Below are 14,505 nucleotides of genomic sequence, written 5' to 3' on the forward strand. Positions count from 1 at the left end.
AACATGGTTGACATTGTTGAGTAGTAGGTGATGGGCACTACGACGGAGGTGACTAGGATGTCACATGGATGTAGGGTTGTGCATATTGCATATTTATCATTTGCAATATCGTGCAAAGATACTTCATCTTTGGCCACGAGCTGATATTTTATTATTATGCCAATGGTCTATTTTGTATAGTTGGGGTGAATAATATTTTGTGCATATATGAAGGAGTGTAATTATGTATGGTTGCAACCTTTCTGTAACACATCTAAGACTGATTGATTGATTGCTGCTTCATCTTACGGTGACACTTTGATGGGATGAGCAATATTTATTCAAAGGTTCCAATTGGAGAGAGTGACTGTCATTTGAGTAGAGAGAACAATAATCAACAATATAAAAAAGAAGGATGAGAATCATAATGGATGAGGGGAATCAAAAGCATGAAGAAATGGTAGGGTTTGAGAGGCAAAGTCCACTGTATGGCATGCTCAAAAACCAATACATTCAACTATCAAAGGAAAAAGTTGCTCAAGTAGAACATAGAATGAATCATTAAGTATGGAGGAGTGGGAAGTTTTTGATGTTCACTAAAGAGTACAACTGTGGTAGGTGTAGAGGAAATAGGAAGATGATATTCGTCTACATCATCCTCCCTAATATATATGAAAGAGTAATGCCTACATCTAGTTAAGTCCAAAAGGTTGATTTTACAAAGATATAAAACATTGGGACATACATTAGTTAGGTCCAAAAGGTTGATTTTACAAAGATATAAGAGATTGAGTTGCAAATTGTTGAGTAGGATTCACTGATCTTGTAGAACCAATCATAATTGATGTTATTTACTTGTTAAATGTACCATGTAGCACTATTCCTTCCAATCAGCTCCAAGCTTTCTTTATACCCAACAACAATAATTATCCATATTCTCCAAATCATCAATTCATGCAAGCATGTGGAAGGTTACTTAAGATTCATAAATGAGGTCAAATCATAATCATTGAGTTAATCATAATCTCGAAGCTTTCCTTTCTTCTACTCAACTATATACTTATCCACATTCTCAAAGTGATCGATTCATGTAAGCACATGGGAGGACAATGAACAACCGAGGCCTAACTCAATTATTAAACTTTAAAGACTCCTTGGATTGATGATGATGTACCAAAACTTCAATTAGTTTTTCATTTGCATTGACAAAATGTTGATGTTTAAAGGGTTTGGTTAAGTTTATGAGGATCACAGAGGTAATATTACAAGCTTCATGGGACACTGAGATACTTTGGGAATGAAGGAGATGCTCGACCAAACTTTTAATCTAACACCTATATTTTGTTGCTCATCTGCACACCCACCTATCCTTCCTAATTTAAGTCCAAAGAATTCCACGGTATCAACTGTATAAAAACCTCCTTATCCATCTTGAGGCGAAGTGGGCTATAATATCTAGCCCACTTCGCATCACTTTCCCTTGTACACTATGAAAACATAATATAGAGCCAGTCTTGTCTAACCTCTCTCCCCTCAAAGCCCTTGAATTCTTTCAATGCTCTTCCCTGTGTCTCTAGCATAGATTCACTGACAGCACCACCACCTTCAAAAATATCCTAAATACTACAATACTGATACACATTGCATCACAAGACAGCATTTCTCTAAAACAAAGGCAAAGCAACTATGCATCCAAAGTCAATCATCGTGCACATCTTTGTATCTCTACATAAAGAGAGAACTTAGGTTAGATCCACAATCATGTGTAATGAAAACGGATAGTATGCAGCAGCACCGTCTAGTAGACCTTTCACAATTTAAATCATTGCCAAAATAAAATCTCATTGATTAATAAATGTTTAGTAGAAAATGAAAGATGCAGCGACTAACACGAAGACTGAGCCTTAAAGGTTTTGGCTCATGTAAAGTTTAGCTCAAGGGAAAGCAAGGTCACTCACCCTTGCAAGTAGTCCAGCAGGTTAATTGATAGACGTAGAAAGGGATTAAGCATTTATGCAATCAAGCTCGACAAACCAGAAACATACTCTACAGGAAAGGAACCAAAATGGCTCAATGAATATGATGATGTATTCCCAAATAATAATCTTGCCCACTTACCATCTTTTTGGAAAATAGATCATGAGATTAAAAACTTGAACCGAGAGCTAGATCATAGCCATAAAATATAGGTGCCAGAAGCAATAGAACCCAAGGATTAGTTAAAGCAACTTTTCGACTAGGGATTGGTAAAACCTAAACATATCACCCTGGGGAGCTTCAATATTATTCTAGAAAAAGAAAGATATTTCTCTGATGCTATCCATGGTTAGTATCATTAGATGCACTAGAACCAAGTACATTACAACTTAGCAAAGGTTGCTTTTATGCACTTCAATACAAAAACCAGTAAATAAGATTAAATAATATTGATGGGGTAGACAGCTTTTCTACCTAATACTACAAACATGAAACATGGCTCAAGAAAGACAGTCTGGCCTCACTCTGGAAAAGAGCAGGGTACAATAACATACTCTCGTGACAATAAGGCCGGTCAGCCAGCCAAGGAGCTGGAAAGAGATTAAAATATACATTAAATTCCCACCAAATAAACATTGCCATGCAGCCATATAGACATAACCATAGAGACACTCCAATGCTCACAAATTCCCATCTTCTTCAGCTATGGCTTTCACAGGAGGCACCTTCTCTAGCTGACTGTAGTTCCCTTTCTCTTTGAATAGCTGCGCATGATGATGTCTGCAGTATAGCCGACCCTCATGGGCAATGTGGTTTGACGGACTTAGGCTACACCCACCATGGCAGCACTTGAAACATGACTTGTGATAAGTCATTCCATCAACACTGACCTGCAGCAGCACAACAAAAAGTTAAAAAATACAGGGTTTTACTATGATTGTGACCTTTTAATAATGATCAGCAGAATTCTCACCTTCTCAATTGGATAAACAGTTTTTCCACAGGCAATGCATTTTTCTTGTGTTCCAGAGAAGATAGACGAGAACTTTGTGGGGGTCTTCTGCTAGTAATGAAAAATAACCCTCCATTAACCCCGGCATATGCTAAGCAAGCTCAAGCCAAATATAATCTACATGTTTGGAAAGCTAAAACAGCTTAAATACAGCAGTAAAGTGGAATTATTACTATGATAAAGCAAGAAGGCATCAATAGACTAAAATATTAGATACATAAGCAAGACAAGAATTCCATACCATTCCATTATCAAGACCCCTATCTACCGACTTTGGAGTCTTGTTCACACCTGTATTAGTAACAAAAACAACAAAGCTCAAAAACCCATCTGTAAAAAGCTGCAGATCAAATTTAAAAGATTCACATAAAAGACCTGTGTCAAAGCTCTTCTCCAGACTCCCAGTCCTCTTAAATAGCTGGTCAAAGTGAGGTTTGCAATACAATGTTCCTTCAAATGATGAATAATTGCTCAGCTGAAAATTACCAACAAAAAAAAAAATTGAAGCTTGACATGATGAAATAAATATAGAACAATGTTTTATACATCACTCTCCAAAGCCTTTAAAAGATCACAAGAAATCAAGAATGAAATTCCTTTTTTTGCCCCGACTGGCCTTAGGCCCAAGATCCTCCCATAGTTGACATTTTTCACCGCTCATAGGCAAATTTTCATCTGCCCTTGGGCGATGCACCTAGTGGGGTTTCGAACCCAGGACCTTCACCACTTGAGCTATCACCTCACTGGCTCAAAAATACAATTCTTAAGAAGCATGTCAAAATACAACAAGCCAGTATTGAGTTTTAACTCAGTAATGTCATTAGGGCACCCTAGAGGAGCATGAACTTCTGCACAATGTACAAAACTATCATAAGTAGCATGGAAAAATAGGTGGTAGGTGTATGGACCATGCAGAAACATATCAGAGGATGTGGAAGCTTGTCGATCAAACTTCAGAAAAACCTCGGATGGAGTCACAGCGTAGCCAAAAAACTCATTTGCAAACAATAGGGCATGCAGTAAAATTTTGATGAAACTAGTAAGAATTCTGAATCAAAGGGCAACAGAACCCAAATCAAGCAGCCACATCTCAACGAAGGCTAAAAAAACCAGATCAAGCAGGAATATTTCGAGAATATCATTCAAACTCCCTGGAGAACGCAGCACAAGAAGAAAGATTGTATACAGAAGACGCAACATTGTAAAAAACATTGCTTGGCAGAGAGAGAGAGAGAGAGAGAGAGAGAGAGAGAGAGAGAGAGCTATTGAGAAACCCTAGAGGCCCTGTGTACATGAATGCAATGGGATCGTATCAGTCACTGAGAAACCCTCGCGGTAGACCATGACAATGGTTCCAGTGAAAAACCCTAAATGGCAATGGGTGCCCTGGATCATTGAGCCACTGAGGATCCCCAGAGCCATGAGCCCACTGAAAAACCTTAGTACCCCAGCCATAATTCAGTGACGAAGAAGCAAACCTCTGGAGAGCATACCTTCAGGGTGCCCTTGCAGTGGTTGCATCGGAAGCAAGCCTTGTGGAAGACGGCCCCGTCTGCTGTGAGCTGATCCACGAGGTACACGGTCTTCTCGCAAGCCTTGCACTTCTGCTGTGTTCCGGCGAACGCCATGACGGACAGAAAAGCTCGGCAGGGACAGAAGGAGGGTCAGCAGAAGTGACTATGGCAAGCAGAGATGAGCAGAAAGGTCCGCAGGAATGGCTATGGAAACGTCTGCAGAATCTGGCGATGGCAATGGTCTAAAAGGACAAGAAAACCAGATGTATGGCATGCAATGATGGTGATGGAGCAGAAGCCATCTCCTTCAAACACAGACACTGAGGTTGCCCTTTATACCCGGACCCCAACCTTCTCACCAATGTAGTTGAATCCACCCTGTCTATAACCCTACTTCAAATTTTTGAAATATTTAGGGCAACGTTTACCTCGTTTTATTAATTTAATATTAGGAACGACATCCTTTGTTAGCTGTCCCACTAGAGAAGGGAAAAAGGAAGACTTTCTCTCTCCCCATAACAAAATTAAAGAGCACCCATGATCCCCCCACCAGTGTTGCTTTTTAATGCCTGTTTTTTTTAACCCTTTTCTAGGTAAATTGGACGTAAAGTACTAGTAAATTTTCAAAATGCCCGTCGAAACATATACTAAAAATGGCTATGGTTTTAGAGTCCTCTTCGTTATTGTCGGCGGTTAGGGCTGCCGTCCAAATGTGAGCTTGCAATCCCCATCCCACATGTCCCCACCTTGAGGCCTAATGCCTAGTAAGTTAGGTTTCAAATGCATTCCTGGATAGAATGCCGAAGAGAGAGAGAGAGAGAGAGAGAGAGAGAGAGAGAGAAGGTGAGATAGCAACTTCTAATGATGTAATTGTCCCTCTCGTCTTCAGCAAGGTTAGGACATTGTTAAGTATTTCTAGGTGCACCTCTTCGTTAACTTAAAATCCTATCATGCCCACTCATTTCTTAAATATCCACATGTTAATGTTGCTAATTAGGCAGGACCCTTTCTTGACATGGTGACTTGGTAGAAATGGTGGGTCAATGGCACATGTGGGTGGCAAATTGTGGGAGGATGTTTACTATTCGACATCATTATGGAATTCTTGACACATCCGCGATAAGCTACATCCAATGGATAAGTATGAATTATGCTTGAGACCCTCTAAGATATCTCCACTCTCGCATACCCTTACTACACACTGTGGAAATCAACTATATCCCCACCTCATCAAAATAAGGCCTAACGGTGTTTGTACACAAGCCCATGGTGCCCATGTATTCAACAAGCTTAAGGATTTTTAAACATACACCAACCTTAAACCATGATGGTGCCAACGGATTCAAGGATGAGTTAAGTTGTGCAATAACATTTTATTTCACATGCAAAACAACTTGAATTGGCTTTAATAATCCTCCATCTCATCACATTGGGCTTAAGCAGCCCGCAACTATCATATGCTTTTACTTGTTTATAAATGCCATGACCTACAATTTACGACTAACAATTATTATCATGATGCAAACTTATACAACATTCATGTTTTTCTCTAGTTCATAACCAAGCAAGCCACCATCTTAATGTAATGGCAAGCATTTATTAGCATTATTTGTATTTAATCTAAGAAAATATTTTTGTAGTTTGGGAATAGAATGCTCCTTTACAAAATGAATGGCCTCTTTTGCAACTCTTAATGCCTTAAACAAAGAAGTTTTAAGTGTTTTACCTCTTCGGCTCACTTTTATCCTCTCCAAATAGCAAGCACCACTCATGCATAATAGCAAGCATTGCTCATGCATAAATACCATGCATGAGCAATTCTTTCATGCCCTTATTGCACACATGGATTTTTTATAAAGTCATATTGCATATCTTGGAAGCGTGTGCTCTAGTACGGGTGTCTTTGACATGACGCAAGGGGTTGTCAATACATTGTGAATTTTTTAATAAATAAATATTAGGTGTGAAAAGGATATTGGTACGAGTTTATAATGTTTTAATCTAAAAGTTTACTTTCTCAAACAAATTACATTATTATTTATATAAGCTAGTTCACCTTATAATTTGTGATGATTTTCATAAGCTTCATTTGTGTGCAAATTTTATACAATGAGTTGATCAAAATTATCCAATGTTTATTACTTAATATTTTAAACATTAAGTAATACATAATCAACATAATTTTGCCATTTAAGTTAATTATTATATAATTATGTAGTTTGTTAAATTTATTATTATCATATATACGATTAGATTTTATGCTAATTTTCTTTTTTGCCATTTATGTTAATTATTATATAATTTATGTAGTTTATTAAATTTTATTATTAACATATATACGATTAGATTTTATGCTAATTTCCTTTTTTAGTTGACATTTTAATGAAAGTTTTGCCTACATTAAGATTTTTACTTTTTTTTGTGTGAGAGTTTTTGGTATTGAAGGATGTGTTTGGGTTCGCACTCACGACTTCCTTATTAACCGCATACACCACCACTCAAGCCTATTGGTAAAATACTAAATGTATGGGTGATGAAGTAACTCTGTGCAACACTAGGCCAACCACTTTTTTAAGAGTACTCGTAATTCTTTTAAAAAATATGTGTTACTACATACATTGCTAATTATTCTCTATTCTACTATGGTTATTATTAATTACAATCTATTCTACTATGGTTACTACCTAGCTAACTCAATGAATGGTATCCCTACCTTAGAAACCTACACCTTTATTATGCTTACCCTAGAATCTACTAAGCTACAATAAAGTCCTCCCTTATGGGAAAATTGGTACATGAAGAGTACACCTTCCAGTGTGGTAAGAAAAGGAGTCCTTCTACATAAATGTATTTTCTTTCTACTGAGGCTACTACCTACTACCTTAGACTTTAAATTGGAATATTATCTCTACCTTACAAACCTACAACTATCCTATATAAGCTTGCCCTATATATTCTAAATCTACAAGTACCTTTAAGTTACAAAGATTATTCCCCTTAATTTGATTTTTTTCATCTCACATTACACATAGCTAACAACCATGGTAACATACCCAATCCATGCTACCACAAAACACGAAAACTTATGCAAACCATGAGCCCATGAATTGGAAACATGGGAGACACACACACATGAATATGGGTGTGTTTATACACACATGCACACACATATATATGTATATGGGTGTGTATACACACACGTACACATGTATGTACGTGCGTACACACACACACACACGTATACATGTATGTGTGTGTATATACATACACATGCACACACATATATATGAATATGGGTGTGTGCACACACACACGTGTGTGTGTGTGTGTGTGTGTGTGTGTGTGTGAGAGAGAGAGAGAGAGAGAGAGAGAATCACAATTTAGGTCATAAGTAGATTTTAGAAATAAATAAATTTACCTTGTTCTAGGTGCAGTTGCTTGCCTATTAGTAGTAAAGCTTGTGTGCAACCATGGATAGAGATAAGCTTATTTGAGTGCTAGAGCTTCACGTCTAGGCACTCTTTGTCCTTATACCCACATGATATTTTGGTCCCCTATAAAAACATGGGAAGCAAAAAAAAAAATTGTTCTTTGATATAGATATCTTTCCTAATTGAAGTTCACACTTAAGAGGTGCCAAGCACTTAGGGCATGTTTTCTTTTCATCTGATCTCACATTTTCCTACCACACAACCTCTCCAACAATGATGGTCTCCTCTATTTTGTTCTTCTAGTTATGAAACCAAGAGCTCCAAACTTCAAAAAGATCTACAAAGGCTAATGAGTTGCACCTTAATGCTTTTTTTAAAAGTACCCATCTCGAAATTTATAGACAAAGGTGGTGACCCTCGACCCATTTCAAGCCCCTTTCCACATTCCTCTTCTATAAGGCTCTTTCCTTATTTTTTATATAGAGAATCTATATAAAATTTTGAAAATACATATATAGTCCACATTCCTCTTTGCTAGTCTTCTATAAGGCTCTTTCTCTATTTTTTTAAAAACCATATTTTTGGCATCCAAAACCCCCTATTAATCATCTTTTAGGCAACCGGCATATGTTACAAGAGTGGAAATCTTAGGTGAAATTTGCAAGGACACTAGTACCCTTTTTTAATGATAGCCGAAATTCCCCCCTTTTTTTAAACGTTGTGACACCCCTCTCTCTATATACTTAGGCTAAGGCTCATCTTGCACACATTATGATGGCACTAACCTTTGCCTATGCAAGAACCTACTCTATGGCAAGTGTGGTGACTTGCATCTATCTGTAGTAGCCCCATCTTAAAAGCTTCCTTAGCCTCCATCTTGAGCCCATTATATCATTGGTAGTGCTTTGGTCGTGATCTTGGCTTAGTCTATTTGGGTATTGTTAAACTTTGTATGCCAATTTTAATGAATATTTATTTAAGAGGGTGACAACACCCACTCAAACCTAGGCCTTTCTTCCATATTTACATTTTGAATGGGTATCTTCTTTATTTAATTATGTCCCTCAAAGCTAGGTATCATAGAATTTGAGCAAACAATGATTCGACTAGACTTGTTGGCCTAAAGGAGCCCCCAATCAAATTTCTAATTTTCCTACTTTCCCCTCAAATTTACCTTTGTCCTCCTCCCAACTATTTTTTGGGCCCTCCCTTTGCACCAAGATACCACCACCTCATCGCTCACTCTAATTTAATTTAATCCATATGCCTACCTTCTCCTTTTTGTGAGCCCCACATGTCCACCAATTAGCAAGGCAACCACCCCACTCTCCTAGCCATTGCTAGGAGAGTGTCACCCCCTCCTTCAAACACACTTCCTATCCCTTGACAATGAGAGAGAGAGAGAGAGAGAGAGAGTGAGTTTTAAGCTTAGAGGAGCTAGTAGAGGCTACAACACAATACATAATTGGTAGATAGGATACAAGCTTCCTCACATAATCATCTAACCCATCATAATTTGCATATAGTATAAGTCATGGTCCATCTCACCAACCTTGAGCTGGCACTTGGCTCAGGTCGTAAGATCTTAAAAAATCATGTGGGTCATTGAGGTAAAAGAAGACCATGAGAGGGCATTTTTAACACTTAAGCAAAAGAAAGGTAGATAGTCATAACTTTTCAAGAAGAAATTTATGGAGTGAAGGATGATACTCACACAAGAAAAAATTAACATATACCCTTCAATGAAAAAGGAATATTCTAGTCCTTTGGCATGTCAAATCATCCAATCTAGACCTTGTAAAAATCACACTTTGTTTCGCTCTTCAACCAATAGGAAAGAAACACAAAGAGGCCACGCATTGCAACATGGTTTCTTAATCTTGAAAAAACCACACTTTGTTTCACTCTTCAACCAATAGGAAAGAAACACAAAGAGGCCACACATTGCAACATGGTTTCTCGTCATTTCCTTTTAAGACTTGATACCACATGATATGCACTCTTTTGTACAGTTAAATCATCACTCTTGATATAATTCAACCAATAGGAAAGAAACACAAAGAGGCCACACATTGCAACATGGTTTCTCACACATGATATGCACTCTTTTGTACATTCAAATCATCACTCTTGATATAATTCAACCAATAGGAAAGAAACACAAAGAGGCCACACATTGCAACATGGTTTCTCACACATGATATACACTCTTTTATTCATTCAAAACATCACTCTTAGTATAATTCTCGATCTTGCGTAAAATCAAGGCATTTATCTTTTTAATTTAAGAGGATTGCAATCCTACTACTTCTAATAAAAGCACCCTTAATGCACAACTTTACAATGTTTGTTGATTATTAAGTCACATGCCACCACTTGATTATCATTAAAAGGCATTTAAGAAGTCTATAAAAGGCATTTCAATCAATCTTGTAAAGAATGCAAATGGCATGTGGTGATGCAAGGACTTCACCCACATTATTTTTCCTCTTTATTTTGATTGAATGCAAATGGCATGTGGTGATGCAAGGACTTCACTCACATCATTTTTCCTCTTTATTTTGATTGAATCGCTTTTGATATTTTTTATGCATCCAACTTATGGCCCAATCTCACCTTTGGGTTTTTTCTCATATCACAACAAGTTTTATGCCCCCAACCACAATTTTCTTTGTATAAAGTCTACATTTTTTAAGATTGTTAAGACCTTTACATGTAAAATTTATGCTTGAGCATGACAAAGTTTCAGTGTTGCGTGGGTAATATGCCACACACCTAGGGAGCAAGCTAATATCCCATGAAACATGCACCTTTATTTTTCAATTTCAAGCTAGAAAGTCTGATAGATGTCCACTCGTAAATTTTCAACAATACTTTGCTTTATTGCTTTTGTCTTTCATGGTCCTTATACTAAAGTATCTATGGATTACAAGAAGATGGAGTATGATCATATTGGCATCTTATTCTATACAAGATTTTAGAAATATCAATAGAAGCCTAAACTTAAATGCACCATAATATATGATAAGATAAAGATTTTATTATTTTTAAGAAATTATAGTTAGAGCTTACAAATCCATATGTTTTCTCCTTATTGTGCATGTACATGTACACACGTGGCGTGCACCATGTTCACACATATAGATAAAGTTTATGTGCATGTGCACATGCACACATGCATGCACACGTGCATATATGTGTGGCATACACACACTCATATAAAATCATACATTCTTATGCATAGATGTTATTCATGGCATGACAAATTGAATACATGGGGTGGCAAATTTTGCATCAATTTGAAGGAAATATAATTTTTGTGCCAAAGCTATCACATCAGTGCCACTTTGGCTCAATTGTCTCAAGATATGATTTGTACTATTGTTCTAGTAAGTTAATTTTTATTTTACATTGCAACTTCTTTGCATCACCCAAGGATATTATAAACCCTTTGGTTAAATGGTTAAATTAATCACTTATTTGCATCTTTGACTTCACCTAAGGGATATTATAGACCCTTTCGGGTTAAATGGTTAGAGGGGGGGGGGAAACATTCACATAGGCACTTGTTGTATGTGAGCAATCCCATTTTCAAAGATTCTTGCAAGTAATTATGAACATAAAACAGTTCCTCCCAAGGGAAAAGACATAAACAAAACATCGAATTTAAACTAAGGTAGCATCCATAACATAATTTAATGCCATTTTTAGTGATACATACAAGAATTAAAAGATCCAAGAAGGTATGTGAGGTGCTTTTAAGTATGTTATAAATCTTCAACATGGACTTTCTTGCTTATCTAAACTTGTAGATAAGTTATATTTTTTTAAAGCACAGGGAACCATACAAAATATAGGATTAGATTGAGGCAGTGATCTTAAAAAACCATGTGGATCAATGATGTATAAGAAGACCTTACGAGGTCATCCTTAACACTTACGGAAAAGAAAGGCAACCAGTCACAACTTTTCAAGAAGAAATTTATGGAGTGAAGGATAGTCACATGAGTAAAAATTAACTATACCCTAAGGTACCCTTCAATGAAAAATGAATATTCTAGTCCTTTGGCAAGTCAAATCATCTAATCTAGACATTGTAAGAATCATACTTTATTTCACTCTTCAACCAATAGGAAAGAAACGCAAAGAGGCCACACGTTGTAACATGGTTTCTCTCCTTTTTCTTTTAAGACATGATATGCACTCTTTTGTACATTTAAATCATCACTCTTGATATAATTTGAAAGCTGATTCTCGTGCATAAAATCTAGGCATTTATCTTTTTAATTTATGAGGATTGTAATCATGTCACTTCTAATAAAATCACCCTTGATGCACAACTTCTAATTTATGAGGATTGTAATCATGTCACTTCTAATAAAATCACCCTTAATGCACAACTTCACAATGTTTGATGATTATTAAGTCACATGCCAGGCATTGAAGAAGTCTATAAAAAAGGCATTTCAATCAATCCTGTAAAAAATGCAAATGGTATGTGGTGATGCAAGGACTTTATTCACATGATTTTTCCTCTTTATTTTGATTGAATTGCTATTGATAATTTTTATGCACCCAAATTATCGCTCGATCTCACCTTTGGGTTTTTTCTCATATCACAACAAGTTTTAGTCCACTAACCACAAATTTCTTTGTATAAACTTTATATTTTTAAAAGATTGTTAAGACTTTTACATGTAAGCTTTATATTTTTAAAAGATTGTTACGACTTTTACATGTAAGCTTTATGCTTGAGGTTGACAAAGTTTCAGTGTTGTGTGGGTAATATGCTACACATTTAGGGAGCAAGCTAACATTCATGAAACATGCACCTTTTTTAAAAATTTTCAAGCTAGAAAGTGTGTTAGATGTCCACTCATGTCTTTTCGACAATACTTTGCTTTTTTCTTTGATGACGTTTGGTCCTCGCACTAAAATATCTATGGATTACAAAGAAGATAGAGTATGATCACATTGGCATCTTATTCTATACAACATTTTAGAAGTCTCAATAGAAGCCTAAACTCAAATGCACCATAATATGATAAGACAAAGAATTTATTATTTTTAAGAAGCTATAGTTAGAGCTTACAATCCACATGTTTTCTCCTTATTGTGCATACAAACACATGTGGCATGCACCATGTTTATGTGTATAAATAAAGTGCATGTGCACACACACACACACACATGTGCATATATGTGTGACATACACATGCTCATATAAAACCATGCATTCTCATGCATAGGTGTTATTAATGGCATGAGAAATTGAATACATGGGTGGCACATAAAAGATGGGTGAAATTTCGCATCACTTTGAAGGAAATATAAAGACGTTATTCGTTAGTTAATTTTTGAGTTAAAGATGGAACTTCTTTGAATGTTTAACTCCACCCAAGGGATATTATAAACCTTTTGGTTGAATGGGTAGTGAGAAAAAATCAATCACTTCTTTGCATCTTTTACTCCACCTAAGGGATATTATAAACCCTTTGGTTAAATGGAATCACTTCTTTCACAATAAGAACTAATTGTACGTGAGCAACCCATTTTCAAAGATTTTTGTAAGTAATTAAGAACATCGAACACTTGCTCCCAAGGTTAAATAGTGGATTAAAAGAGCCAAGAAGGTAATGTAAGGTGCCTTCAAGTATATTGTAAATCTTCAACATGGAATATCTTGCTTATCTAAACTTGTAGATAAGCTATACTTTTTTAAAAGCATAGGGAAACAAACAAAATATAGGAGTAGACTAAGGTCTAGGTCCCAAGGTCTTAAAAACCATGTGGATAAATGGGGTAAAAGAAGACTATACGAGGTCATTTTTAACACTTAAACAAAAGAAAGGCAGATAGTCAAAAATTTTCAAGAAATAAACTATGGAGTGAAGGATGATATTTATAGTCTTTTTTAGGGGTTATTGACACTAGCTGCTTGAGTAGCTATGCCAAGTGGTCACTCTTTAAGTTATGCACTGAAGGACCCCCTAATGTATAAATTCTTGTTTAATTAGAGGGGGCCTAATGTATGTATACATTCATCCTCCAATTTTAGACACCCCACCTATCTATACATACTATAAAGGAGACATATGTATACACCCATGTATACATACTCTAAAGGAGACCTATAAATACACCCCTTGTATGTGTATGTATATTGCATGATTTAACAATATCCTACTATTTAACTCATGTGATGTGATTAATAAATTTTTATAGAGTGACCTCAAAGTAGCTACAATGTAGATTTGATTTAACCACGAGTCTACTTAATCCACTCTTCCTAAGCTATGGGCAACAAAAGTAATCACTTTCAAGGCATTTCATTCTTCAAATAGAAAGCTTCTATTAGCATGGAAATTCCTTAAGGCATAGTCAATTCTATTGTTGACTTGAGAGGGAGTTGATGGTCTTGCATTATCATAAAACGACCATGAAATTGTTTCTCCTTATCTATGAGAACTTATTCAAGTTGTTTTCACATTAGAGTATAAACTCTCAAGCCTGAGGGATTCACAAGCCATATCTTATGGTATCACATGAGAACTCATTCAAGTTGTTTTCACATTAGAGTATAAACTCTCAA

At 36.2% G+C, this 14,505-nt stretch overlaps 1 protein-coding gene across 2 annotated transcripts; it reads right to left on the reverse strand.

The window, feature by feature from the left end:
* Positions 1-2,374: 2,374 nt before the first annotated feature.
* LOC147632695 (LIM domain-containing protein WLIM1-like) lies at positions 2,375-4,789 on the reverse strand. Of its 2 annotated transcripts, none has more exons than XM_086807520.1 (5): positions 4,462-4,789; positions 3,344-3,443; positions 3,210-3,259; positions 2,930-3,016; positions 2,375-2,846 (listed from the first exon to the last, which is right to left on the reverse strand). In XM_086807520.1, the coding sequence occupies exons 1-5, from the start codon at positions 4,594-4,596 to the stop codon at positions 2,637-2,639; spliced, it is 582 nt and encodes a 193-aa protein (XP_086663646.1). In that variant the 5' UTR covers positions 4,597-4,789; the 3' UTR covers positions 2,375-2,636. The 2 variants fall into 2 exon arrangements, with proteins under 2 accessions (XP_086663646.1, XP_086663645.1); XM_086807519.1 differs by having other exon boundaries at positions 2,930-3,019; positions 4,462-4,761.
* Positions 4,790-14,505: the final 9,716 nt, after the last annotated feature.

Source organism: Cibotium barometz, chromosome 13, assembly GCF_041138505.1.
Source record: "Cibotium barometz isolate CiBa-2024 chromosome 13, ASM4113850v1, whole genome shotgun sequence".
Taxonomy (NCBI): domain Eukaryota; kingdom Viridiplantae; phylum Streptophyta; class Polypodiopsida; order Cyatheales; family Cibotiaceae; genus Cibotium; species Cibotium barometz.

Bases quoted from the DNA above. Each gene is read 5' to 3' on its own strand.
- LOC147632695 (XM_086807519.1), bottom strand. From the start codon at position 4,596: ATGGCGTTCGCCGGAACACAGCAGAAGTGCAAGGCTTGCGAGAAGACC. The intron at 3,444-4,461 runs GTATGCTCTCCA...GGTAATTTTCAG, and splicing joins ACTGCAAGGGCACCCTGAAG to CTGAGCAATTATTCATCATT. The intron at 3,020-3,209 runs GTATGGAATTCT...TTTCATTACTAG, and splicing joins GGGGTCTTGATAATGGAATG to CAGAAGACCCCCACAAAGTT.